Source organism: Phalacrocorax aristotelis, chromosome 7 (genome assembly GCF_949628215.1).
Source record: "Phalacrocorax aristotelis chromosome 7, bGulAri2.1, whole genome shotgun sequence".
NCBI classification, from domain to species: Eukaryota; Metazoa; Chordata; class Aves; order Suliformes; family Phalacrocoracidae; genus Phalacrocorax; species Phalacrocorax aristotelis.
Genome location: NC_134282.1, coordinates 53,640,371 through 53,666,671, shown reverse-complemented (window position 1 = coordinate 53,666,671; position 26,301 = coordinate 53,640,371). Strand labels below are relative to the sequence as shown.

General features: G+C 43.3%; 1 protein-coding gene across 7 annotated transcripts in view; it reads right to left on the bottom strand.

The window, feature by feature from the left end:
* The window catches only part of MAP2K5 (mitogen-activated protein kinase kinase 5), a 143,143-nt gene extending 117,476 nt beyond the window's left edge, over nucleotides 1-25,667 (bottom strand). For 6 of the 7 annotated variants that reach the window (XM_075100775.1, XM_075100778.1, XM_075100776.1 and 3 more), the window contains exons 1-6: nucleotides 25,407-25,667; nucleotides 18,130-18,178; nucleotides 12,779-12,846; nucleotides 7,863-7,932; nucleotides 3,473-3,513; nucleotides 2,683-2,750 (exon numbers count right to left, since the gene is read on the bottom strand). In XM_075100775.1, coding sequence (XP_074956876.1) covers nucleotides 2,683-2,750; nucleotides 3,473-3,513; nucleotides 7,863-7,932; nucleotides 12,779-12,846; nucleotides 18,130-18,178; nucleotides 25,407-25,541 — 431 coding nt within the window. In that variant the 5' untranslated portion in view covers nucleotides 25,542-25,667. Of the gene's footprint in view, nucleotides 1-2,682; nucleotides 2,751-3,472; nucleotides 3,514-7,862; nucleotides 7,933-12,778; nucleotides 12,847-18,129; nucleotides 18,179-22,999; nucleotides 23,142-25,406 lie in introns of those variants that run through there. The other variant, XM_075100779.1, reaches the window with a different exon arrangement.
* Between the last annotated feature and the right edge of the window lie 634 nt (nucleotides 25,668-26,301).

The following is a 26,301-nucleotide window of genomic DNA, read 5'->3' as shown; positions in this document are numbered from 1 at the left end:
GCCGTTTCATTCTATAAAATGAAGTGAAACCGTAAGAAAGAACAAGCCACCAGGTTAAGTTCATGGTTACAAATGCTGAATAGATTTAACTTTAGCAATGCTGACTGATGCTCAGTATTGCTACTCCTCAAACTGCAGACAGCAGAAATGGAGAAGCAACGAACGTTTAAGAAAAATCAATATATTTTTCACTTTTACAAACTAGCTTTTTAAGATACCCAGCTATACCACCCTTTGAGATACAAACTATTGTCTGTCAGTTCAAAGAAGAAAAAAAGATATCCTCACACACCAGGTGTTTAAAAAAAACAACAGGAAAATAAAGGTTCACATCTAGTTTTCAGGTGCCGTATCTTGTTTGAAAACCCCTCACGGCATTATCCCTCAATAGTTTCGATAGATCTGCACCAGAAGGGTGCGCCATCGATGGTGCCTCACTACCTCAGCGGACACGGGTTGGGGCGCGCTGAGCAGGTGAGTACAACTCCTGATTTAGGTATCTCAGGGACATGCCTAAAGTGAGGCGGATGAGTCCAGGTCAACACGTGCCTCCATTCCAGGTCATCTTGCTGCTGCAGTCCCTGGGCTTCTTCAGGAGGAGCTACTCCCGTGTCAGTAGTCTTACATTAGGCAAAATGACACATATTTCTTTCCTAGTAAGAGAACTTTAACAAACCACAACTATCAGCTTGGTGTGTTTTGTAGGTAAAACTATTCATGGCTTCAAACTACTTTCAGCTGCTTGCAAAACACTGCTTCACCTCCTTTCCTAATCAACTCTGTTCCTTGTACCTTCAACGCAACAAACTGCCTGGGTCGAAGTATGTCTGCAAAACTTAATCTCAAAGAGACATTCTGCTCTTATTACTGAAGTTTAAAAAAAAAAAGTACAAAATAATATATTCTTGAAAGGCATGTGCACGTGTCTTGATCACAGATCATTATTAGCAAGAACAGCGAAAACACAGATTTCATATTTGGTGGCTTTGTTCTTTAATAGGCCTCTTGTTCCCACGACTACTTTAAAGAAAAATTAAGTTTTCCAAGGAAACATAAGTTGATCTTGTCATCTTTCATGACTAACAATTTGTGAACATGAAACAAAGAGAGACTTTCAATTACTTCAAAAACAAAACTCATAGTGCAGAAGGTTTCGGAAAAGGAATGGCAATTAACCACTCAATAAGGTGACAAGAATCTTCTAGAAGCCTCATTTTCAATGCACTTTAAGAACAAGCTCAAAGTACGGGAAGTACTGAGAGCCAAAGCACAACAGCGACAGAAAGCGGCTTTATTTAGTTCAGTGGTATGATAGATTGGGAGGAGGACTGCAGTTCATAAAAACATTCAGATTTATTTTCTTTAAAGAGTCTTGGATAGGATCTTCACCGCTGCAATACACAGCAAATCTTCCCCAAGGGATGGGGGCAGACTTTGCCAGAGGAGGCTGACACAGGGTATTGGCTTTCTTTTTTTATCTCTACAATTAGCAAAGCCACTAAAGGGAGCATCAAAACTGGTGTCAGTGGTACTTGAACGGGGCCACCCACCGTAGCACAGCTCCAGCACTGCTGCCATCCATGTGGGGTAGCATCCTCCTCATCAAGGGGCAACCACGTCACATTGCTCCCGCCACGCAAAGTCAAGGCCTGTGGGGCAGCCCCAGCGCTGCGGCACTTCGCCGTGCCTGCCAGAACGGGTACCGACACGTCGCCGACCGAACGTGCTTAATGAAGTACGATCGTGTCTTTGATCATGTTCTTCTCTTGTCAATTTTTCCTTTTTAAATGCTCTCAGAGAGAAATGGGAACAGCATGCTGATGCACAGATAAATGTAATATTATATGCTTATTAGAATAATAGAATAATTTAGGTTGAAAGGATCCTCCAGAGATTTCTATTCCCACGTTTCAAATACGCTCTTACATGAAGAGGATGGAGCCAGACTTCTCTTATTTCCTTCTAAGAATACACAAGATTTTTTCTGGGGTTTATTTAACATCGGCATTGAGTACAACACGTTCCTGTAACAGTCCATGCAATAAAAGGGAGTTTATGCTCCACTATTTAAAAAACAGATCTCTAGGAAAAAAAAGAATTCTCTTGCATTTTAATATCTTAATATGGGTTTTGAAATTTTAGGACCGGAATCTAAAAAGAAAGCTAGAGGAGATGGCTTCCAAAACTTTGCTGAAACTGTATGAAGCAGGGCTTCTAAGCTGTTCAGATTTTTCAAAAAATCACACCCCACAGTAACAACCTACTGAACTGGGTATCAAACTCTAAAAATCAAAGAATCCTGGAATGAGATAAGCAATGAAGACCTGAACATACAGACCTTGCCATAGACAGTGATTATTAGACCAACTAAAACAAAGTAGCTCACCCATAAACTGTATTTTAATGCTTTATAAGGGACAAAGCCATCTGATATAGCCAGCAAAGACTTATTTCTTTCAGCAGAAAATAATTCTCCCGAAGAACCAGCAGTACGAGTCTAACAAGATCCATGAATCAAGGTAATTTCGCCTTCCCCACTTCACTCCTGCGTGCCCAGTAGTCATATTGAAAAAGTTATTCAACATCAAGCGTATCGCTGGGAACTACCGCACGCAAGGTTCCATTTTGTTTTAATAAAAGAAAAACCAAAACAAAACATATGCTCCCATTCTTGACTCTTACCTATTGCTTGGAAGGGAATCCGAGACTGCCGAACTGCTATTATTAGCAGACCCTGCTCGCGTATTTACCTGCAGGCAGGGAAAGAATCTTTATCAGTCGTTTGTGTTCAGAGGACACTATTCTAATTAACCTGTAATTTGCCATGAATTTCTCATTTCACTATGAAGGTTAATTAGCTTGTTGCTAGGCATGCCGATGGTTGAGGTCTCGCCTGTATGTAGGTTAGCAGGCTATATAATTCATGGACTACAATATGCTATCTTTACATCTTAAATGCTTAAATAATACAGAAGGAGAGACGACATGTCCGGCATTTATCCTCATTTTAAAAACTAAACAAGCATTTAATATATTTGTAGCCTTCTGCATTTCAAAATAGGCATGATTACAGAAGCAATAAGCATACCTGAATGAATCAAACAGCCTAAAAGACTTTCATTGCAGTGCCTTCCACACTTAAATTACTGAAATCAAATGAATATGACGGGGGTTTTAAACTCTTTGAAGTAGCAGCAGGCATTAGCTGATAAACTGAGTATTAAAATTTAGGAACCTTATTAACAGAGGTTAAAAACAAAAAGAAAGGCAATTCCATTTTTAATAAAACTCTACATATAGACATCGCAGCCAACCCCCAGCAGATGAATCCCACCCTCACCAAAAAAAAAAATTAAAAAAAATTCTGCTTGTCAGAGCTCAAGAAAGTGCAGTTTTATTTGACATTTCAATAAGTGGAACACAGCATTACAAATCCATCTAACTTTACTGAAACAATTATTGAAATTCGTACCTTCAGGCCATGTATGTTCCGTTTCCCAGGAGGCTTGCAGGCTGAAACAGTAATTGACTAAATTGTAGAACACATCAGGGCCATTTACAAATTTGCTCAAAATGAATCTTTTAAAAAGAAATGAGGGTGACACCAAAATTAGCAGAGAGAAATGATTGAAAAGTGCCTCACAAGACCCAGAGTGGGAATTACGAACCAGGATTTTTAACTTGCAGGAGTGAGCATTTATAAATGTTAAGAGCTTTCTGACACCATGTAATATAAATTCTAATTTCTGCTTAAAACACATCAAAATCAAGAGGACTGTTGGCTTAAATTATCAGACTGTCTTTGTAATTCAAATTAAAATCAGTATCTTACATCGCTATATTTTCACACGCTGTATTTTTTCTGGCATTTAACAGAAATATTTGCAAGATGTATTTTAAAGGAATCAGCTGCCACGCATCATGAATTAGTCACATTGTCAAATGCAGACAGTTTGTTTTAAACGTGGAAAAAACACATCAGGGGCAACGGCAGTGAGCCTCGAGAAACCAAATACTGGATAAATGCAATACAAAATGCCACATTTTGGACACAGATGTACAAACGTGGCATCTTATTACCATGTCTGGGTTTACAGAGGGACATGCTGCTTGAGGAGAAAGTATTTTCCTAAAGTCTCCCGAACTATATATTGCCGTGTTCTTCCGTTCGGTGGATGTGCTTTTGTCAAATGTTAAAGCCACAAAGGCTTCTAGCTACATGTTACAGACAGTTCCCATTTTAAAACTACAGTGCCCTACAAATTGTATGTTAAAGGGCCTGTCACTTTTGATTGATTGTCTGAGGAGGGATGAATTTGATTTTTCTCTTTCTCTGATGCACATGCGTTTCACTTCCATTTTTGACAGCAGGAAACAGAACTATTTATTAGTTAGAAGGACACAGATGATAGTTATTAAACACATCAGTTAGGGCCAGGCCATGTGCCTTTAAATGTCATTAGAACGTGCATCTTAAAGAAGAAAAATATTATGATACTGTGGGCATTAAAAAAAAAAACCAAAACCCAAGAAACTATACTAAAATACATATAAACTTTTTTTTTCCATAGATTAAAATCAACATTTTGAACAATATATTAAAAGAATATTTTTAATGAAATATATTTGAATGGTATATTCACCTCGCATTCCACAGATGGAAGACACATAGACATATATATAAAAAACATAGTGTATATATATTTGTGTGTGCCTGTGCACATACACACACACACTCTTGTTTATGTATACAGAGTTTTATTTCCAGTATAAAAAAAGAACTCTGGCTCTCACTACCTAGGCAACAACAATACATTTAAAAGAAAAAAAGACAAAATACCATTTTTTCCCCTTAAAGGCCTTTCAGTTACCACATGAATGCAGCACAGCCAACGTAACACAGGATGGCACACGGACACTTGCTACTGGCAGGCTTTATGGAAGACAGGAGTTTTCGGAAGCTGACTGGAGACAGCAACTGGGAGGCTTCCTCAGAAGTAAGAGAGGCAGAAAGGGAAGAGGACTCAAAGGAAGATTGGGCTTGCAAAGGAAGCTCTTAAACAGGGAGAACCTTAAATTACAGGCAGAAAAGCTGCATGGTACTGATGGGGCTTTAAACTGTAATACATAGAGAGACACGGTCAAAAGGGCATGAAAAAAAAGTGCTTGCGCTAACAAAATTTGGGATGGTCATTAGAGAGCCAGGACCAGAACTTTAAATGCCAGAAGACAGAAAATAATGCAGGAAAGCGTGCTTGCTTTGATATCGTGGAAAAGCAGCAGCAGAACTTAGAGGCAGTCCAGGTATGAAGGGAGCGCAGGGTAGCTTTAAAGCTGTAACCTAGCAAGGGTAGATGTTTTAAGAAGGTGATCTGGAAAGATGAAACAGCAACTCATCTCTGAGTAAGGGGCAAGCCACCTATGAGGACACCCAGCAGATGTGTGTCGATGAGCCAATGGTGAAAGTGTGGAGATAGAATCACAGAATCATTCAGGTTGGAAAAGACCTCCAGGATCATCAAGTCCAACCCCCAACCCAACACCCCCAGGTCTCCTAAACCATGCCCTGAAGCACCACATCTACACGTTGTTTGAACCCCCCCAGGGACGGTGACTCCCCCACCTCTCTGGGCAGCCTGTGCCAGGGCCTGACCGCTCTGGCAGGGAAGACATTTTTCCTAACATCCAACCTAAACCTCTCCTGATGCAGCTTGAGGCTGTTTCCTCTCATTCTATTGCTTGTTACTTGGGAAAAGATAATCCACGGGGATTATATCTTCAGCAGCATGGAGATTAATTCTGAATCTGTACAGTCAAAGAAGATTATCCTTGGATGTAAAGGAAACCGAAAAAGGAGAAAGCAGCAGGAGCAGGAGTCTACTTGGCTGGTTCTTCAGGGATGACCCGCAAGGAAACTCTAAAAGAAGGGTAATCCCAGAATCCCAGGTTGGAAGGGACCTCAGGGGTCATCTAGTCCAATCTCTCTAGGAAGAGCACAGTCTAGACAAGATGGCCCAGCACCCTGTCCAGACGACTCTCAAAGGTGTCGAGTGTGGCCAAGTCACTCACTTCCCTGGGGAGATTATTCCAGTGGTGACTGTCCTCACTGTGAAAAATCTCCCTCTCGTGCCCAATCGGAATCTCCCCAAGAGCAACTTGTGTCCATCCCCCTTGTCCTGTCCATGGGACTCCGTGTAAAAAGGGAGTCTCTGTCTTCTTTGTAGCTGCCCCTTAAGTACTGGTACATGGGGATGAGATCCCCTCTGAGCCTCCTTTTCTCAAGGCTGAACAAACCCAGTTCTTCCAGCCTATCCTCGTATGGCAGCTTCCCAGTCCTCCGATCATCTTGGTGGCCCTTCTCTGGGCCCCTTCCAGCCTGGCCACATCCTTTTTGTACAGCTGATTTGTAACCTCAAAATGCCCCTTTAAACACTCAGGAGTGCCAGCTGCTGAGCTTCTCCCGCCAGAACTTCCTCGCACTGTTTGCTTAAGGGGAAATACATGTAATTGCCTCGGATTTCCAAGCAGGGTTTCCCACCTATTAGCATCATCTACTCTATCAGTTTCTCCAAGCCACACGAAAGCCTGGCATTTTATTTCTTCCGAGTGGTGGTCAGCATATGTCAGTCATTAAATGGCCTTCCACAGGAAGAGGTTCAGGAGAAAGGCTGAGCGCCTCGCATCTCAGCCTGGGAAGAGGCAAGAGGGCAGAACGCAGCCACCCCCTTCAGAGCTCTCCTCACACGCGTCTCAAGACAACGCACAGCCCAAGTATCTCGGAGTGCCCCCTCTCAATCAGATCCTGCTAGCCTGAGCCATAAAAACACCCCAACCCAACCCAACCCCTCCCTCTTCCCTGTGAATTCAAGCCTCTCCTCCACAGGAGCGTACTAAACTACCAGGCAACCCAGACTCCTTCGGAGACCTTATTAGCATGTGTTTGAGAAGACTGTTGGTTAATTGCCCAATTCAAACTTCAGAGAGTTGTAAGTAATGGAAGTGTAGAATCTTTAATTGGGAAACTCATAGTATGATTATTTGTATAATATCAGTTAAGTGAGAAGAGTTTAATTTTTAATTATTTCAATTAATTTATTGCTGGGAGATTTACTTAGAGAATTTAAACCTTATCTGTTTCATCAATTAAGAATCAGAGATTCAAAGATGAGATAGTGAGAGCATCTGAATGAATCAGCGGAATTATGTAATCTATTAGTCTTTCTTTAACCATTATTGGAGTTCAGAGAGAGCACTGCACTCCCAAAAACCTAACTAGCTGCCTACGGATTTTTGTGCAGGATGTAGATGACCTATTTTTTAATTGCCTCAGCCCACATAACTGATTACATCTTTCCCTGTTCAGAACTATTAAAATACTAGTGATCACTCTGATGCCACTAAGTGCCCAAATCTCAAATAAAATACGTCTCGCACAGAGCTTCTGTGACAGACGGGCTCCCATTTTCAAAATGAACAATGACAGTCACATTCCCCAAGTCTGTTAGACCGATTAATGGTATTAAAAGATCGTAACAAAACCCAATTTTCATAAGTATCCAAAACTTAAGTTATTCATCTGCTTTGGCTTCAACACATGCAGAACCATCACCAATGAGTTTTTTAAATGTACATAAATATGTACTATGCAAACTGAATCTTGTTAGTCTAATTTACTCCAGTAAATTAGCTATTTTATATGCAATAAATGTAGTTTTCACTACAGTCCCCACAATAATGAATTCTTCTATCCAAATTAAGAGGTAAACATCAAGTTATGTGCATTTAAACCTCCCGAAAACATAACTGTTGATGAAACAGTTTACTGATATCATCATTGTTGATTAGAATTTGTTAAGCATTACCTCTTGGATATATCTGTAGAGGCTCTATTAACTGTCCATTTACTTGCTGTTCCATTACAGTGGAGTAATACTGCAAAGAGATTAAAGAAAGAGATGACTCAGTAACGTAGGAATAGTAGTAAGAGCACTTATGGATCGTTTCTCTTTTTTTTATTTTTTTTTTTTTTCCCAAGTTGCCATAGTACGTATCGGCCGTTACGAATGCTTTCTCACCATTTGCAACGCTCGCACGACAAAGCGGCACGGAGGAACGCACGCAAGGGGCCGCGATGCCCGGCGCAGTACTGACTCCAGCACAGGGATCTGGTACTGGCTCTGCTAAGCAAGTTTCGAGCCCACCTAAAACCTGGGAACGCTTCAGAAGAGCGAGCAAATGAAACACTTACAGCAAACGCAGCAGTTGCCACACCTGGAGAAGCCAGGAAAACCAGTCAAATGTGGAAACAAAGAAACGCTGTAAATACAGTCAAAACCTGTGCAATTAGGAAAACTCCAAGGGAGAAAAGAATCTGGAAACTATCCAAGGATTTGCAGCGATGAAGCGCAGTCAGGGCAGTTGGGGCCACATCCCACATAAGCGGAGATGCCGTGCGTTCCCTTAGCGCACAAATTTAATGCACAGCAGAGTATGCAAAACAGCGCTACTAGAAAGCCACTGCAGGCATATCGGGAGCTTGGGCTCTCCAGGGACCGCGAGGAGTGATCTACGGGGGAAATATTGATAAGGAAAGGTTAAGAAGGGACAGAGAGGGATGTAAAAGTATCTGAAAATGTCAAGACCCAGGAAGACAGAAAATATCTGATGTGGTATGAGGAGGAGTGGCGCGAGGACGAAGAGTGCTGTTAAATGATGGAATAACCATCTGGATTAAATACATCAAAATCTTTACTAGCCTTTCATAACTGACCCTCACTCCTGAGGAGGGGTGAACACTTGCCAGGCAGGACATTTAACATTACGACAGACAATCCTGGGGCAGGAGGTAGACCCTGCTAGGAGTTTACTGTCTATAACCCACACATCTCTCATCACGATGTGTTAAATATTGAAAGCACATCACAAAGCACGTTTCTTTTGCGATCGCCGAAGATCTTTGAAGCAAACACGCTGGCTGTTGGCCAGATCTTCATGGCATAAATCAGTGTAGCTCCACTGACTTTCATGCTAATTCTCACCAGCTGAGTGTGGTCTAAGACTTCAGCGTGTCACTGTTACCAGTGTTTTGTGATACTATTACTCAATCTGGCAAGAATGGATGTCAACAAGAAAAGAAAATTCTAAGTCTCTATGGAATCAAACACATGTATTTCACTCACACCAATGGTTTCCCATAACACAGGCGTCTTTCTTACGCAACTTAAAAAAGACAGAAGTTTCTTAACCTCTTAACGTTAGAAAATGTTTTTCTTTCCTCTTACAATGGGATTAAACATGTGAACTATAGTAACCAAATGACACCAAAGTCAATTTATGTGCAGAAGTTTTTCAGTGCTTACGTTTTGCACATTCATGTCAAGAAACAGGAAGAAATTTCCTCTTTCTAAAAAAACTGTTATGAAGAAAATCGCTGCGGGTTTCAGGATCCGTCCAGCCCCACCTCCTGCTTGCACATCTAGTACGATGCCTGCTGCTAAAAGCACTTCCCCCCACTGAAATCTCACTGCAAGATTTTTTGAGCGGGGCATCTCATTCATATTAGCGCACGAACATATAAATCCACATCTTAAATAACCACGTGACACAGGCTGTCGCTGTGCTTGTACAGAGCAAAGCTATTCATTACAAAAGCCCACCCTTTTGAAATGATCAAGAGGTTTTTCAGGAGTCAGGACTACCCCACAGACTTATTTTGTATCGGGGGGTCATGTATAACATGCCAAATCCTCCCCCATGTCCCTACATCCCTTCATAAAAATGTGTCGCCAGTACCTAATAGTTACGGAGCTGTGAAAGAATCTCCTGCTCCACTGGGGGCCAAAATTGCTTAATAAAAACAAACTTTTTTTATTAGCATTTTACTAGTGGCATTCTCTGACCTGAAGACATATATATACACAGTATAAATATATATTACATACTCTCTAGAATAATAAACTAAAATGAACATACACAAGACTCTTTCCTACCAAAAAAAAAAACAAACCAGAGGGGGAGAGAGAGCAAAAAAAACACTGCCCTCTCCATTACTCAAACAGTGATGACAAGTAAATGAAATATCAATCATGTAAGCTGTCAACCTTTTGGGACAGCAATAACTGTTAACAAGTAGTCTGGAAAAATTGTCTGAAAATGACTTGTCCTCCACACACGAGCATTTGAGGTTTCCATGGAAAATTAAGATGCCAGTGGCTATTTGGAACATTGTTCAGGTATTCTTTTTAATGGAAAATTTGCCAGTTATTGATCCAGAGCATGTACCCCTTGCTTTCAGAAAGCTGCAAGCAACTTTCCAATCAGCGGCTGTCAAAAAAATCACTGCCTTTTTATACTGATACAAGACAACAGCTAAAGTGCAAATCCACTTCTACTCAATGCCTGTCTTTAATTAACCGCAACACACAACAGGAAAATGATTTTATTTACCATTCCACAATATTTGCACAGGCGTAGCACAAAGTATTTCCGCATGCTCTAAAAATAATTCCAGAGCTGCCTGAAATAATTTACTGTCAAGTTCAGAAACCAAAGAACCTCAAGATAAGAGGCCGTGCATGATTCAAAACATCCTCCCCAATTATACTGTCAGACCTGCACAGAAGAGATCTGTATTCTCAGGGAATTATTTTTTTGTTGTCAAACTGAATGAAAACCCTCTATTTTCATTTTGGAGAATACAAACAGAACAGGAGGCAAACTGCACCACGTCAAAATTCCCGTAAATATTTTAGCAGCTGTTCAATTCTCCAAATAATTTGTTGCAGGCCTCAAAACGCTCAAAAAAAAAATGAGTATTCTTCTTCCCCGGTATATTCTTCAGTACTACAGTAGCTTCATTCCTTTTCTGTAGGCTAAGAACATTTATTTTCTTATAAACATATCTCAAAACGACACCTATAGGATGTTAGAAAGTTAAACGATCAATGCAAGACTCAAATAGAAAACTAGTTTAAAAATGAAGGGAAAAATTTCCAGAGAAGAAAAGCTGCTGAAGCGGAAAGAAGTCATTTACAGACATCCCATAATTTTTAAGGGAAAGCAGAGAGTTGAGCAATCATAACTCTAATGTACTGAAACTTTAACAGTAAGCTTGGAAGCATAGCAAAAAGATGACCTTACAAAGGCATGATTAATCTTAAGACTGTGCCAGGAAAATTCAAGTTTTCCTGTTTAACAGCAAAAATGGCAGACTTGGGAGGGGGGGGGGAATATATATCGAGAAACACGAGGAATTTCCGTGGGGAAGCATCACCGGTGATCTAGTTGTATGAAACAAAACCAACCAACCAAAAAAAAAAGACCTCAACCAAGCGCAAAGCCCCCTTGTCTGCAGCAAGATTTTTTCTTCCTTTCTTTCACAAAGCTGTCTTAGGCTCTTTGATATCAAACTTGTAACACAATGGGTTCACCTCCTCTGGAAAAAAAACTGCACGAGGGGGGCTTATTTAATAAATCCCTTGAGTTTCACAGAGATCAATCACCAGCATCTGGAACCTGCACTTCTTTCACCCCAGGGTTAAGTCACAGGCAACGACTAAAGCCTCTTTGAACCAGGGTCTACTAACAGGTTTCCAGTCAACGAACGTCCGCCGCAGCCTTCGCAAGGGAAGAAACAGCACAAGCTCTGCAGATACCGAAAGGATCAGGATTTCACCGAGGAAGCCTTCCTGGGGCCTAGGAAACATGAGCCCCCTTCATGGGAAACATCGATCGTTTGATGCGTTTATGTGCCAAGTTCGCAGCGACGGAACTCCGTTGTTCTGCCAAACGCTAAGGAATATGTGCCCAAGAGACACCCGTTACGCAGAGACTCAGGCAAGACGGAGCGACCCAGGCATGCCCCTGCTTCCTCTGCAGCAGGGAACCGATGAGGAGGCCTAAACTGAACCAAGTCATTAAGTCCCACCAAAACCACCTACAAATGGTACTAAACGGGGCTTGTTTCTGATATCTTCCAAGTTAAGGCCATCAATATAGCGAGAAGTGCACTTTCTCAGGAACTAGCGTTCCATCTGGCTCAGAGAAAAGTACCCATTTGTTATTTTCTTGCTTATCAATTTCATTTGAAAGGAACTATTAAATGATTTTTTCCACTTACATCTGCAACAGGAAAGATACACTGAAGGTATATTAAAGTTATTTTGTTTCAATAAGTAACTGCGTATTTTATTTCTGTAGACGGGTTTTATATTTATAGGTATCTAGATAGAGATTTTACACACATCTACGTATATAAAGGCACACACTGACACACATACATCTCATCTCAAAAAAACGAAAATACGTCTTTAAATCCTCTATGAATATTGAGCCTGCAGCTACAATGAAACTCTTCTGTTAGGAGGGGTGAAACAGTCTCCAGATGAAAGTAGATTTTGAAAAATTTTTAGAGCCCAGGGGTTCATTTTTAATGAGCCGTTACTTTAAGTACTGCATAAAAAATACAAGAAATTGATAGTCCATTTAGCCTGCACTATACCTAATGCAAAAGTCATTAAGATGCATTATTCTTAATGTTTATGATATGATCAGTAAGTGTACAAGTCTTTTTTTTTTTTTAAAAGTCAAGCATGTCCATATATCTCATGTGATAGTTTTTAAACATCTACACTTAACACAGGAATATTTACTGTGAACTTAACACAGGAATATTGTACCACGAACACTTCAGCTACGTTAACACTTTGATACGAGCAAAAATACACAAACAGAAACTGAAAAACATGGTAAATACCCGCATTTGTTATGCTTTACCTACATAGGATAGCATGGCTTTCATTTCTTCATCGCTTCTCACAGTAATCCGATCACCATCCTCATCTTCATCTATCAAAGAAACGAACAATGGAAGAAGGATATTCACAATTTTAATACGTAAGGTTTTTACCGGGACTTTCAGAAGCAAATAAAAATGCAAAGAACGTATAAGCCAACCACACAGGTAACGAGGTACTCTGAAATAATAATATATAATGACTCCAAATGTTAATTAACAAAGATAACAATTACATCTAACGGGGGAGCATCAACAAAGTGCTCAAAACTTTGCTCTTAACAGCACTTTTACTGCCAGAAGCCGAGTGCCATACACGTGCTGTAATGCCCCTCGCTGAAACCCGTCAAGGTATTCTTCTGGCACAGCAAAGAGAAAGTAAAGTTTCTGAGCACGCTTCGATCCTCCCAGATGGAGTTAAGTTTTGGCAGTTTCTTTCATAAGAAGTTAATTACTACAATTAAAAAAAAAAAAAAAAAAGAAAGAAAAACATGGTTCCCTCCCACTAAAACTTTCTGATGTTACTCTCAACCCTACCTAGACTCAAGTTCCTCCCACCCCTCCACCCCCATCCCCGTTACAAACACCCGGGCATCTCTGCTTCTTCGTGGCACAGCAACGCTGACTTAAAAACTCTAACTTACAAGTGGACATAAATCTGCAACCTTTATATAGAGAGATTTAGATGAAGACAGAAGTCTGCGAACAAGCTAAGCCAGCCTGTGCCTTTGCTCAGCGTGCAGCTGTGGGTGCGGAGGAGGCAGGAGGCACGAGCAGCACACCAGGCAATCACGGCTTCGTGGTGACAGCTCAGGCACAGCCACAAACGCGCAGGCAAGCACTTCTGGCATAAGGAAAGAGGCTGCTGCAGAAACAGAACCAGAGGAAAGGGAGCAAGATTCGGAGAGGCTCCAGCAGAGCAAGGCATTCAGGAAGAATTATTAATATGAAGATCTGAAGGAGGAATAGACTTTCCAAAGACATATGGCGGGATTCAGCAGGTGTAGATTTACCGGGGGGCTCAATCCCCCCCCATTAGCACCAGCTGGTGCAACAACATGCTCCAGTGTCACAAGCCGCAGTTGCTGAGACACCCCGTGCGGCTCCCTCACTCCGAGGGGAGCAGTGTCCACCCTGTCCTCCACTCCTGCCCCGGTCCTCGAGAAAACCTCGTACCCCTTCACCGACGGGAGAGCTGCGCCAGTCACCAGATGAACACAACAGAGCCCTCCCCTCCAAATCAGTTACAAAATGTTCATTTCTTTTTATTGCTCTAGCTTTGGGGGAGAAGGCAGGGGTTAATGATCTGTCTCCAATTTTTGCCTGCTGCAATTCAAATATCTTCCTTAGATACTTATTTAAAAAAAAACAAAAAACCCCACAAAGCCCACTGGTGTATGCCCCAGTTCTGCATTTGTTTTTTCCCTTTGGAGAGGGAGCTCGTTGAAAACAAAACAGTAACAGAACATCCAACTGATACCAAAGAATGGCTGACAAATTCACACGCCTTTTTGGCCAGAAAACATCTGTTGAGGGGAATCTCAGGCACGCAGGCCCATTTGAGTTGGGATATTTCAAAGGCCTGAGACACCCACCTGGTCCTGAAGGCTGGTGGGGCTCGGTGTGTCAGCACACGCCCACGCACACGAGGACAGACAGACCAGAACAATCCTGCCCGTGCTCCAGGCTGCAAGGAAGCTGGTCAGACAGCCGGAGAGTTACAAAAGCAAAGCGTTCTGCGCGAGCTAACGTGCACCGGGAAACCGAGGAGCAACTTACGCACCATATTTCAAACACCTGTTAAATAGCAAAGGGTGAGGACGCAGAGATGAATGAGTGCATTTCTACGGCTTCAGGACTGGAGCAGGTTTGCTCCTGACCAGCTCAGGACGTGAGCAGAGGCTGGGGCAGTCTGTCCGTCTGTCCCCATCTCTATAGACATGCTTTAACCGATACAAGTGCTCTCTGCAGTCACAGCCCCTGCATAATCCATCAGCACTAAAAAGTGCCATTATGTCCCTGGGTGAAAACTCACTCTTGCTCCTAGTTACACACACGAATCTGGGAAGAGATCCGAGACGACAAATTAAAATTACCCGAGAAAAGGTACTTGTTCATTTTACCTCTGAAAACCTTGCAGCTAACTGAGACTATAATGAAAAAAAGCAAAACAACGCAGAAGAGAGCGCAAAACAACAGGAGAGAAATAAGGGAAAAAAGTAACATAAAAACCTTAAAATTACACTTCTTAAAATGTACCAGAAGATAGCTATGGGATGCTGGAAACATGGAAGCTGGAAGAGGAACCAGACAGTGCAGCAACATCCTACCAGAGCCTTGTCTCATGGAAATTTAACTGGTGAACTGCCAGATTGCTATAACTACGCTAGGGTTACCAGCCTGCAGCGAGTCATGAATGATGAAAAGATTAAGAAGAGTTAGTGAGTTGAAACTGAACGCTTCCTTGCCTGGAAACATTTTAGGCAGAAAGGAGGAGGAGGAGCTGGAAAACTGCTACCTGGCCGAAACCCAAGCCCCAGTCGCAGTGTGTGACAGAGTAAGAAAGGCTGAAGAAGCAGCTGTTGGAATGGTGCACACAGCAAACACCTTGCTTCAACAGGAAGGGATCAGAGTACAATGCAGGAGAGGGGAAACACACGAGAGAGACACACAAATATATGGAGACAAAAGTTGTTAAACAAGCCTCACTTGAGGAAACAAGCTAAGCTGGGACCACCAAAAATTAAAAAAAAAACAACAACAAAAAAAAAACAACCTGGAAAACTCTTAGAGCCCACTTGCAAAATATTAAAAAAGAAAAAAATTAATCACACATTATTAATTTCAAATGGTTAAGAATTTAACTCTGAAGTTCTCAGAGCTGCAAAATTCCTGATCACGGTACAAAGAGAATAAATTAAAAATGCGTTGATGAAAAAGCAGAAAATGTTACCTGTCATTAAAAAAGCCAAATCTAAGACAGGCAGGCAATGCTTGTAGAGAGCAAAACCAGACAAAAACATATTTCTCATACCTGTGCAGAGATCCTTTGCCATCCTACCATGACATTTAAGTGGGCGCAGGCCAAAAACTAGCTAGGTATGACACATGGGTTCAGAAAGATTTCCAGGCTTCTCTACTTGCCTAGAGCACAGCAATACGATTTTCCAGCACATTAGGAAAGCAAAAGTAGAACCAAAAAAATCCTACGTAGTGGCTGGATTTTGCTAATGTCACTTAAAATGGAGGAAGAAATCCTTGCAAGATACCAAATAGAGTGCAGCAGATGGTAAACAAATATTATGAAGCAATCTTCGCAAAATCTGCAGCGTGTCACAAATATACAAAATGGCAGAGTTTGGATAAAAGGATCATAACAGGCCATATGCTGTTAGTGATTTTATTTGTAGCGATGTGTAGTACAATGGTGAAATCCACATAAAGGTCCAACAGGAGGAGAAGTGCAGCCCCAGGTAGGAGCTGCCATGGATGGTACGCTGCAGATAACAATAACTAAACAAAGAGTAGAGGAGCCTGCACTGGATGGTAATTATCCACATCTGAAGAAGCAATGAAGCAGGTGAGAACGAAGCTTAAGCTGGTAAAATTTTATTCCGTTTGATACGGAAAAAGTAACCAGAAAAATCAAGCATCAATATACATAACATATTTTAGATGCCAGTTAAATGGCAGGGAAAATGGTTTTGTGCAGATGTAAATGACAGACTAGAGACATGAACTGAAAGCACAGAAGCAGATGTTAGAAGACGCAACGAAATAAGTATTTCCAGGAAAGTTCTACACATGGTACCATTAATATGGGCTACTGCCCTGATTGCAGAAACCGCTACTGGTGCATGAAGTTCAAACAAAGCTAATGTGTGATGTGGGAGGTATGTACAAAAATATTAACAAATCATAAAAAAGAAAAAAAGGCAAGGTCTGGAGCCTGGTGTTGCTCAAGCCTCTTTAGAAAGTCTTGTTTTAAAAAAACAGGGCAGGAGAAGCGTCAAGGCCACAGAGAAATAAGACTTATAATCTCCACTCTTGGATTTCTGGTATTTTAGGGGAGGAAAATACAAACATATGAGTAGAAAAATGGAAAGCACTAAACAGTACTTGAAGGACCAGAAAACAATGTCTCCTTTCATTATCTACGTGCAAAATTATCCATAAAGCTCTAAAAAGGGGAGAAATGCCAATAGGAATGCAAGGCCCTATCTTGTCATACCTTCAGCACCACTACCTTACTCCTGTAACACTTCTAATCCCCTCCAGCTCCTTTTTGCTATTTCATCTCTATCAGTGGAAAACAGAGTTACACAGAAAAAAAAAAATACAGTAAACATTAAAAGGGAATAGCAGGAGCCCTCTCCACATGGAAGAAAACTGTAGCTCGGTTTCTTATCCCCTAAGACACCGATGTCTGACTCCCCTTTGCAGCTTATTGCTCACCAGATAGGATAAACCCCCATGAATCCCTCCAACAATAAAAACGGACAGGGTTCAAAGAACAGACCTGAAATGGATATTAGCAGATATAGGCCTAAATCTGCACTAACAGTCACCGAGAGCTCTCCTAACCCAGCAAAAGCATAATACAACTGTCTTCACGAGGTGCAAGCGCCATTACGGACAACCCCAACCTACAGCGTTCTCGGCTCTCCTACACAGGAGCTATTTTCCCCAGCTTCTCAACCAGACCCACGTGGCCTTTTAGAAGCTATTACTACTGCCCAGGTCTAACCTGGTGCCATTTTCCTGCAGCTCTCAAACCTCCTCCAGGAGCCGAAGCTGAATAACTACCGACACCTCCCTGTCTCGCACAGGAGCCAGAGAAGATGGTGTGTTTAGCTTGAGCCCAGCAGGACAAAAGGAACATTAAACCCACAAAAGCCCTTCTAGCAAAAATGGCATGTTTGTTTCAGTGAAAGGAACTATTAACTTGTAATTCAGCTGTATTTGGTACAAAATCTGTACATTGTACCATATTTCTGTAAAAGCTGCTGCTCTTTTGGTTTCTTCCAATGGAGAATTAAAATTTTTAACTTAGACCTACAGGTACTTTATACTTTTCATTTAATTCAAGCAATATAATTGCAGTGAGGAGTAAGAGCATGGTAAGGTCATGCTGGTAATTAAAGCTATATTATAGAAATATGCTCATTCAAGATGTGATTAAATAATAAAATATTGCTTAGTTCAGTATCATCATTAAACTTGCATTAATGCATAAATATTTAACTCTAACATATAATAAACAGAAACATTATTTGTTTAAAAAATGACAGCCCGATAATGTGAAAAAGGAGACAGTTTATACAAGTCATACTTACATTCAAATGCTGTTGTCGTTGCATCTGGCAAAACTTGACCGATGACATCCTAAAACGTAAAGAAGAATTAGCTGTATATCAAATGGGAAATGCCTGAAATGATTTAGAGTAAATTGTCTTAATCGCTCCCCAGCTGCAGGCTGGATACTTGAAGTCCTGTTACCACTGCCCCCAAATTACAAACTTTTTAGTGGACAAATCAGTAAAAATCACGGTGCTCTTCTCCTTCCTCTCCAAGTTACCTTGGGGAAAACTGCTTTCTTTTTAAATAACTCAATCATAATTGCAAACGAGTCGGTGTCGTCTGGTCTTGCAATTTAAAGAATTTATTTTGTCTGTAGGTTATAAAAAAAAAATTTACATCTAACTCATCGAGGTAAGTCATAAAAACAGAGGTTTATGAATGGCTTTTTACATAAGAAAGCACATTTTTCTCTCTCAGTCCTCCTGAATTACCCTGATTCCTCCTTCTCCACCTCCAAACAACTGGCCCTCCCTCCCGCCGCAAGGTAACCTCATCACACAGCTCCATCTCCCGCCCTGCCCACGGCTCAGGAACAACAGGGTAACAAACAGCTCTGGATGGGTTCAGGGCTGCCATCGCAAATTAAAACAGCAGCCGTGAGACTGATGGGATTTTTGTTGCTTTCACTGCACAACCGCCCAGGAAAGCGGCGGGACCCCGCAGCTGCGCCGAGCTGCCTGCTGCTGCCTCGCAAAGAGCGCCGCGTCTCAAGATGCTCTCCACGTCACGCAAGCTGGAAAGTTTGGAGGGCTCTTCATCACTCTTAATTGGAATTTAAACTTCTAACAAACTTGGCAGACGGATTCAAATCCGTTGGCTGCCCTGGAGGAAATAAGGTTGAAATACCTGTAGAAGTGGAAGTACTAACCTGGAAGGCAACCTGCGGCCTTGGCGTTGCAACGATGCCATGCGATCCCTTTCCTACAGGAGATGCGAGCTGCACATACATGAGCCCATCACAAACCACACTGAACGTTTCCAAGCGTTGCACATCTCTAATCCAAACCAGCACTTCCCCCCCACACCCCTTTTAAGCCTTTACATACAGCATTTACTTAAAATTCAGTTAAAATTATCTGCGCAGGCTGAAGTCATCCCAGCCTCCCAGTGTATGTGCTGCTGTCAGCCTTTGCGAGGCTGCAATATGTCATGTCAGGGCACGGCATAAATGCACACAGCATGGTTTTCTCCTTCCTGCTGCCTGATTTCTCATGTCAGACAATCTCTCCACTGACAGTGTCACAAAGTGATTAGAAATTAATGAACAACAATATTTATTGTAGTACATACACTGGGAGCACCTTGGGGTGCTAAGCACCCCCCCGTAACAAAGCTTTAGTGATCGCTGTCCTGTCACTTCTGTTTTCTCTATTTTTTCATTTAATCTGAAAACAGGAAATTAAACATTCTGTGCAATGTTAAAGAGACACAATTAATACAATGAGAAAGCAGCAAAAGCAGCCTAAAGATTTCCACAGAGCTAACTGAAGCAAATGAGATTTCTAAAACTTTCTCATGTTGTCTCTTCATTTTAGATGCTAAAATAAATCAATAGTATGCTATTTAAACTATTACTTGCATACAAAAAGACAAAAGGTGAGCAACGCAGCTTACCTAATGATTTTAATGATACAGATTGTAAATTTGTGGGGTCAAAAAAGGGAAAAAAAAAACCCAAAACATTGCCATGTTAACAAAAATTCTTCCATTTAAATACTTCTACAGGGTTTGACAGCTCTGTCGGTCCTCCATCAAAACCCAGCCAAGCTGCACCCTCTGTCCCTAACAAGAAATTAACGTCTTGCCTAAAGAGAAGACTGTGCTGTTAACTAATTACTTCTAAATTAGTTAAACACTGAAAATTCCTCAGCAAACACACTTTAGTTGTGTTAGATTTAAGCCACTTGTAAAATATTCTCATGTGGGCACACAGATGCTTCTATTAAACAGATTTAAAAATTGTTATCAGAAAAGGACCCCAATTCTGGGGTATTTACAAACTGTGTTTAAGAGGTACATGAGCATGGCACTGAGACAGAGGCAGTTCTGACGGCCCCAAACGTCTGCTAGGCAAGCCTCAAGACTCCCAAAGCTGCGATAGCTCTGCAACGGTGATGGTAAATTCTTTTACATATTTTTTCCTATTCAGAATAACTTTATATACTGGGACCTCTTCAAAATTAATAATAACCAAGCACATGAATTTAAGCACTATACACCATAGCTCTGCTTTGCACTAAGTAAAGAGTTTGAAAGAAAACCTTACTAAAAACCACAAAAACTTCACTCTGGTCAACTTTCAATATTTCAATTAAATTAATGCATCTATGGAAAACTAGCCTTGCAGGGAGTGGGAGGGAAAGAAATCATACCATTAATTGTTGTTACTGCAGTATTTTCATCAGCTGCGTAAGATGTCCATGCTCAACCGTTCAGCAGACCTCGCGGTGACCCAAGCTTAAAGGATTACTCTAAATTTCAACAGATTGTGCGCTTTCTACTATCATAACAGAGGTTACAAACAATAAAATACTACAACTTGCAGACATTGTTCAAGGTGGGCTCCCATATGTGGTAGCTTCTATTTTATCTTACAAAACTGGAAAGCCTCTAACAATGAAGAGAAAAATCAGGGAACGGCAGCTGAAACAAGAACTCCATCAAATCTGCTCTCTAGAAGCACTGTGGAGCGCTTCTCATCTCAGCAAGAAAGCAGCAAATGGGAAAGCACTGCTCTAACAACAGTGTAAATATTGAAACCATGGCCCTCACTCTCGTTTCAGTTAAAACTTGTTTTATCTCAGTGTGACACCACGAAGTTATCCTGAATTAACACCAGGTGCTTAAATACGCCAGCGACAGCCAAGGCAAACTAATCTAGACAGCCTGATAAAAAAATAAGCCCATTGTAATTCCTTTAGTGGTGCCTTTAAAATAAATCTGTTTACTGGTAACTTACAGGTCCGCAAAGCTGCTATACACGGAATGTATTTAAAGTGACATTATGAAGAATGGCTCTTAGCACCCAGTTTAGGAAAGCAATCAAGAAAATGCCTACCCTAAAGTATACAGGCAGTGCCACTTCCATGGGCCAAGCGCTGTCCTAGAGAGCCAAGGCCAACCACCAGCTCCAACCTGGGGGTATCAGGTTTTCCAGTTTGAATACCTGCTACACCGTTTAGTGCCTGTAAAGACTCCTCCAAGAAACAGAATTGGAGCAGTTGAAAATTAAGAAATTAAGAATGCGTCATTTAGTGTGTTGCATCAGCTGGGCTGAGCATCAGATTCCTGACTCCAACAGGTTATTCTATGGCTCAGATATGGCAACAGGTTATTCTATGGCTACCGAAAGGATATTTGGTGACTATACCACAGCTGCTTCTCTGGAAAAGGAAGAGGGAAATAATCTTACGTGCCAGCAAGGCTACACTCACTTGTATTCACAAGGCCATTCAGACTCAACAAAAATCATGTTTAAAAAAAAAATATCTTGCTGTTCTCAAAGATCGTTTTATCGGGCTTTCTTAATACAAAGCAGACCATGGGACCTACCTCAGAAGGAGGAACAGCCCTCCTACACAGCTAACCCACGGCTCCCCCAAGCCGCCAGTTCCCACCAGTGCTAGGGATCTGGGGGTACGCACCCAGTTTTCGGAACGGGCTAGCAAACATGCCTCTGCAGTTCAAGGCAAGGTAGTACCTCCCATCAAACCACTTGGACTGCAGGTACTCGGAGCAGGCTTGAGCCTGCTGTGCTCCGGACAACACCACAGAGGCAGCTAGAGGAGTGCTAACCAGGGCAAACTAGGGGGATTGTTCAGTGCTTGACTGTACCCCAAACAGCAGGAGCTGAGAAAAAAGGGGTACCTTGTGTTCCTGTGTCCTCAATTTAGAGAGACATGGACAATAAGAGAAACAGTGGGGTCTGACTGGATTATTACCATTTACCCTTGCAGGGAATGCTCAATTCTCCACACTATCTTTAATTGATACTCTTAACACATAAGCCCTCTGTAACTGCCTACCACACGAGTGGAAATTACAGTGAAGGCAGAAGGACAACAGAAGACTGGGTTGGCCCCACTCCTGCCCTCCCCACCATGCTCGGAGCTCCCCCCAGCCGTGCATGCCGCCAGATCTACCATGCTTTAGTGTACGGAGCCTTACTTCATTTAATTTCCATAGTTACCAGATAAATTAAGAGCATGTGCATACGGTGATGGCACCTCCTGAAACAGACAAGTGAGGGCCTTGAGACAGTTCAGACCTTATTAAACTTCTTCCCTCTTCTCTTAAGATTTCACAGTCCACAGGAGAGGGGTTTTGACATGAAAATGACAATCAGCAAACAGCACTCCCACACGGCTGCGCTCCCAGCTCAACGCGGACATAACACCCATCATCCCCGCATGTGAGATTTCCACTGACGGCGACAAATGTGCCGTCACCTACCGACTCACCCACCATATGTAATCCACCACTTTGTCAGGGCGGAGGCGCTGCTGTCTGCGCTGCCCTCAGTGCAATAGCCTAACAGCAAATAACTGAAAATTATCATCACCACCACAGATATCTATCCACTTCCACTCAACGAGGAGCTGGGACTTTTCAACCCAGGAACTATTCATATTCTCTAACAGTAGGTGGAAATAATTTGGTGCACAGATGGCTGGAGACAGACCCGTGTCCGCAGAGGACCTGGGTGAGGAGAACCACAGGCGACCTGCGGCAGCTGAATCTTCTCAGAATACCATTAATGCGGTGATCTCAACCTGCACGTACCATTACCGCAGTCATCTCAACCTGCACCATGTAGAACAGTGAACGGCACGCGTGGCCACCCACCTGGTGCAGTTCTCCATAGGGCTCTGCGGTGCGTAAGCGTACCGCTCCCCACTTCATCAGCTGTGCCTGGCTGGGGTAGAAGTGCCTACAGCACAGGCAATGGACATCACATTTTCGTGGCTGCCTCAGTGTGCAGAGCTTCCTACACACACATCACAGAAGTTGGGAAGAACATTGATGATCACTGAACGCGAGTATACTGTCAGACACTGGGATTTTGTAGGAAAACCACGATGTACACTCCTGTCGTGTTCTACCGTCATCCACTGACTGGAGAAACTACCACCTATGCCATGAAACAGGAAGCTCAACCTGCTTGTAACTGGGAAAATTAATTTTAAAAAGTCCAGTAGATCTGGTAGATGGCTGCAAACAAACAACTAAGATGAGCATCAAAATCGTGTGCAGAAGGGGAAGAACCTGAAGCCTCCTCTTTTCCCAGTGACTTCAACAGCGACACAGAACACCACGAGCATTGCATCGGAGCTACTCCAACAGCTGTACTATTGTACTTCTGCTTATTTGAGGTCTGGCTCCAAAAAGGCATGCTGCCTCTTAGTACTGTGTCACAACTGAACACGCAGGCTCATTTTTAACTTCAGGTCAAAAAGTCATATGCTGGCCCCAGCTGCAACCTGATGGAGCAGCTGTAGGAGCTGCAACAGAGACTGCAGGTGCAGGGCCTCACATGTAAGATGCGGTCCCACCACCGAGTCACAGCTGTGCCGCCTAAAGCCCTCTCCAGCTTTAGACACAGGTCCCCATACCTCACTGCTACCCCAAATAAAACTCCTGGAGCACCCATAGGGACGGCACCCCTCCAGGGCCACAGGCTCAGAGTAGATCACAGACTCCAGTTCCTACTGCATACACAGCTTAAGCTTAAATAGCTCTTCTTTTTTTTTTTTTAATCAACCTACTCATTGAAGAGACTACACAGGTCAAGATTAAGGCCCAGGAATCCCCAGCTGCTTTTATGCTGAAGCAACAAGGACGAAAGCTAAAAAGCAAAATGGTTTTGCAAAGCCATGCCTCAACCTGACAACATTTCTCTATTTACTTTTAAATAATACAACTAAACTTAATTTCCCAACAATTCTAAAAAGCCAAAGGATAGTCCAAGCATCAGCTATTATCTCACTTTATTTGGGAAAAAACTGGAAAACATGAAGCAGAATGCAGAGTAAAGCTGGCTCAGATTTGCATCACTTGCCTTTGAAGGGTTGAGTGGGTTGTCCCACGCTTGCTGTGTAACCACTGGAAACTCCCAGCAATCTCCAAGCGGAAGACTGCCAAAAACCTCACTGATCTGTACCAAAAGTTCTGCTCAATCTCCTCCATCTATAGGAAGTCTTGGATAATGCCTGATTTTAGGAAGAATCTGCCATTCGCTCCAATTACCTCTGCAATCTTCCACAGGCCAAACATCAACATTTTCCAGCAAATCAACCCTTTAATTCCCACATGTCTTCTCAGTAAAATGCAACACATTGAAAGAGATCTGCAGAACCTCTCCCCAATATTAATAACACCAGAAGAAATTAAATATGCATGTGAGCTGTGTGGTATGGGTAGATTTTTCTTTAGGGAAACGGGCACAGGGAGTCTCTAGCCGAGGTGTGTTATGCAGGAACAATGACGGCATCCTGAAGAAAATAAGTATGACCTGCACACAAGGATTAGACTTTTGTTTGGGCAAAGGGTGCAATTAAGGAGAAAGAGTAAGTGGGATAAATATCCACTGCCATTTCTGAGTAAAGAGAGGATCCTTGTATACTTGACGTGCAGATGGGAAGAAAATAAGGCAGGCAGGGGCTGACGGCAGTTCTGGGCAAAGGAGATGCAGCAAACCCATGGCATAGCACAGGCCATGTCATCGACAGTGAGCGCAGCCCACGTGCAGGGCGCACGGTTACGGCGCCCGAGCCGGGGAGGACAGCTTTCGGAATCGCCCCAAAGGGCTGCCCTGCCATCACCCCATCACACCAAGGGCACGGGCCGCCCGCCCGGCCTTACTGCGGGTTCAACCCCTTGGAGGAACCAACCCTTCAGACCACCTGGGACCATCGCTCTGCCATTTGCGTCCTCCTGACGGCAGCTCAGCGCTTCTCTGTGCAGGAGAGCAACCCCCCCCTCCGAGCTGCTGCACCACCACCAGCTCCCCTAAAACACGGGGCGGGACAGGCGCTCACCCAGGCCCGTGATTTTTGTCAGCCTCCACCAGAATCACCTTCCCGTTAAAACTTTCAGGCGCAGACACCGGGCAGTAAAGAGCCCGTCTCTGATAAAACACCTTTCGCCTTCCAGAGAGCTGGTTTTTTTTTGTTGTTAACCGCTTTCCCTCCCCAACCTGGAACTCACGGAGCCGCAGACCCCGTCCCCCGGTGAGGGACATGCCGGCACTCACCAGCACGTCCCTGAAGAGCAGCTGAGATGCCGAATGAACGGTCCAGTCGACGGCCCCGCCGTCGGGGATCTTGATGCGGATGACCAGCGCCTGGTTCTCCATGGCGCGGGAAGGGCCGCAGAGCAGCCAGAGCATCCCCGCCCCGCCGGGCTCACATGCTGCTGTGGGCCGCGGCTGCCCAGCGGGGCCCGGGCTCCGCCGCCCCGCCTCGCCTCGCCTCGCCTCGCCTCACCTCGCCCGCAGGAAGGACCCGCTGCCCCGGAACCAAAACGGAGGGGCCCGGAGGACGGGAAGAAGGAGGAGGAGGAAGGGGAGAAGGAGGAGGAGGAAGGGGAGGAGGGAGCGGAGGCGGCGCCATGTTGAGGGCGGAGGCGGAGGCGGCGCCATGTTGTGGGAGGAGGCGGCCACCGGCGCTGTGGCAGCCCGCCCCGGGGAAGGAGCAGCCATCGCTCCGAATAAGTGCAGAAGTACCGACTTTAATGTTTTTTCCCCCGTCATTTATGCTTTCTGCTTTTAACAGGAAACGCACCGTTGAGACAGCATCAACCAGCCTCCGGCTGGGACTCCCGCATTAGCTAAAAAGTGTGGAAAACCCCCAGTGGTGCCTGTTCAGAGCAATGCATCGTGGTCCCTCCAGCGACAACTTCTCCTTGAGAACTCATGGGGCTTTTTACACTTCGGGTTATTCAAGCTAACACATAAAAACACGTATGCAGACATAAACCTGCGGCCGAGTAGGGTGGCCCGTGCCTCGCTGCTCGCTGCCTTGGCCCCTCGGGTCAGACCCCACACACAAGAGTGGACCAGGCACTGGCAACAGGACCACCATCTTCTGCTCCTTACCACAACATCCTGATGTCCGGATTAACGTGCCTTAAGCAGTTTTGCCAAGAGC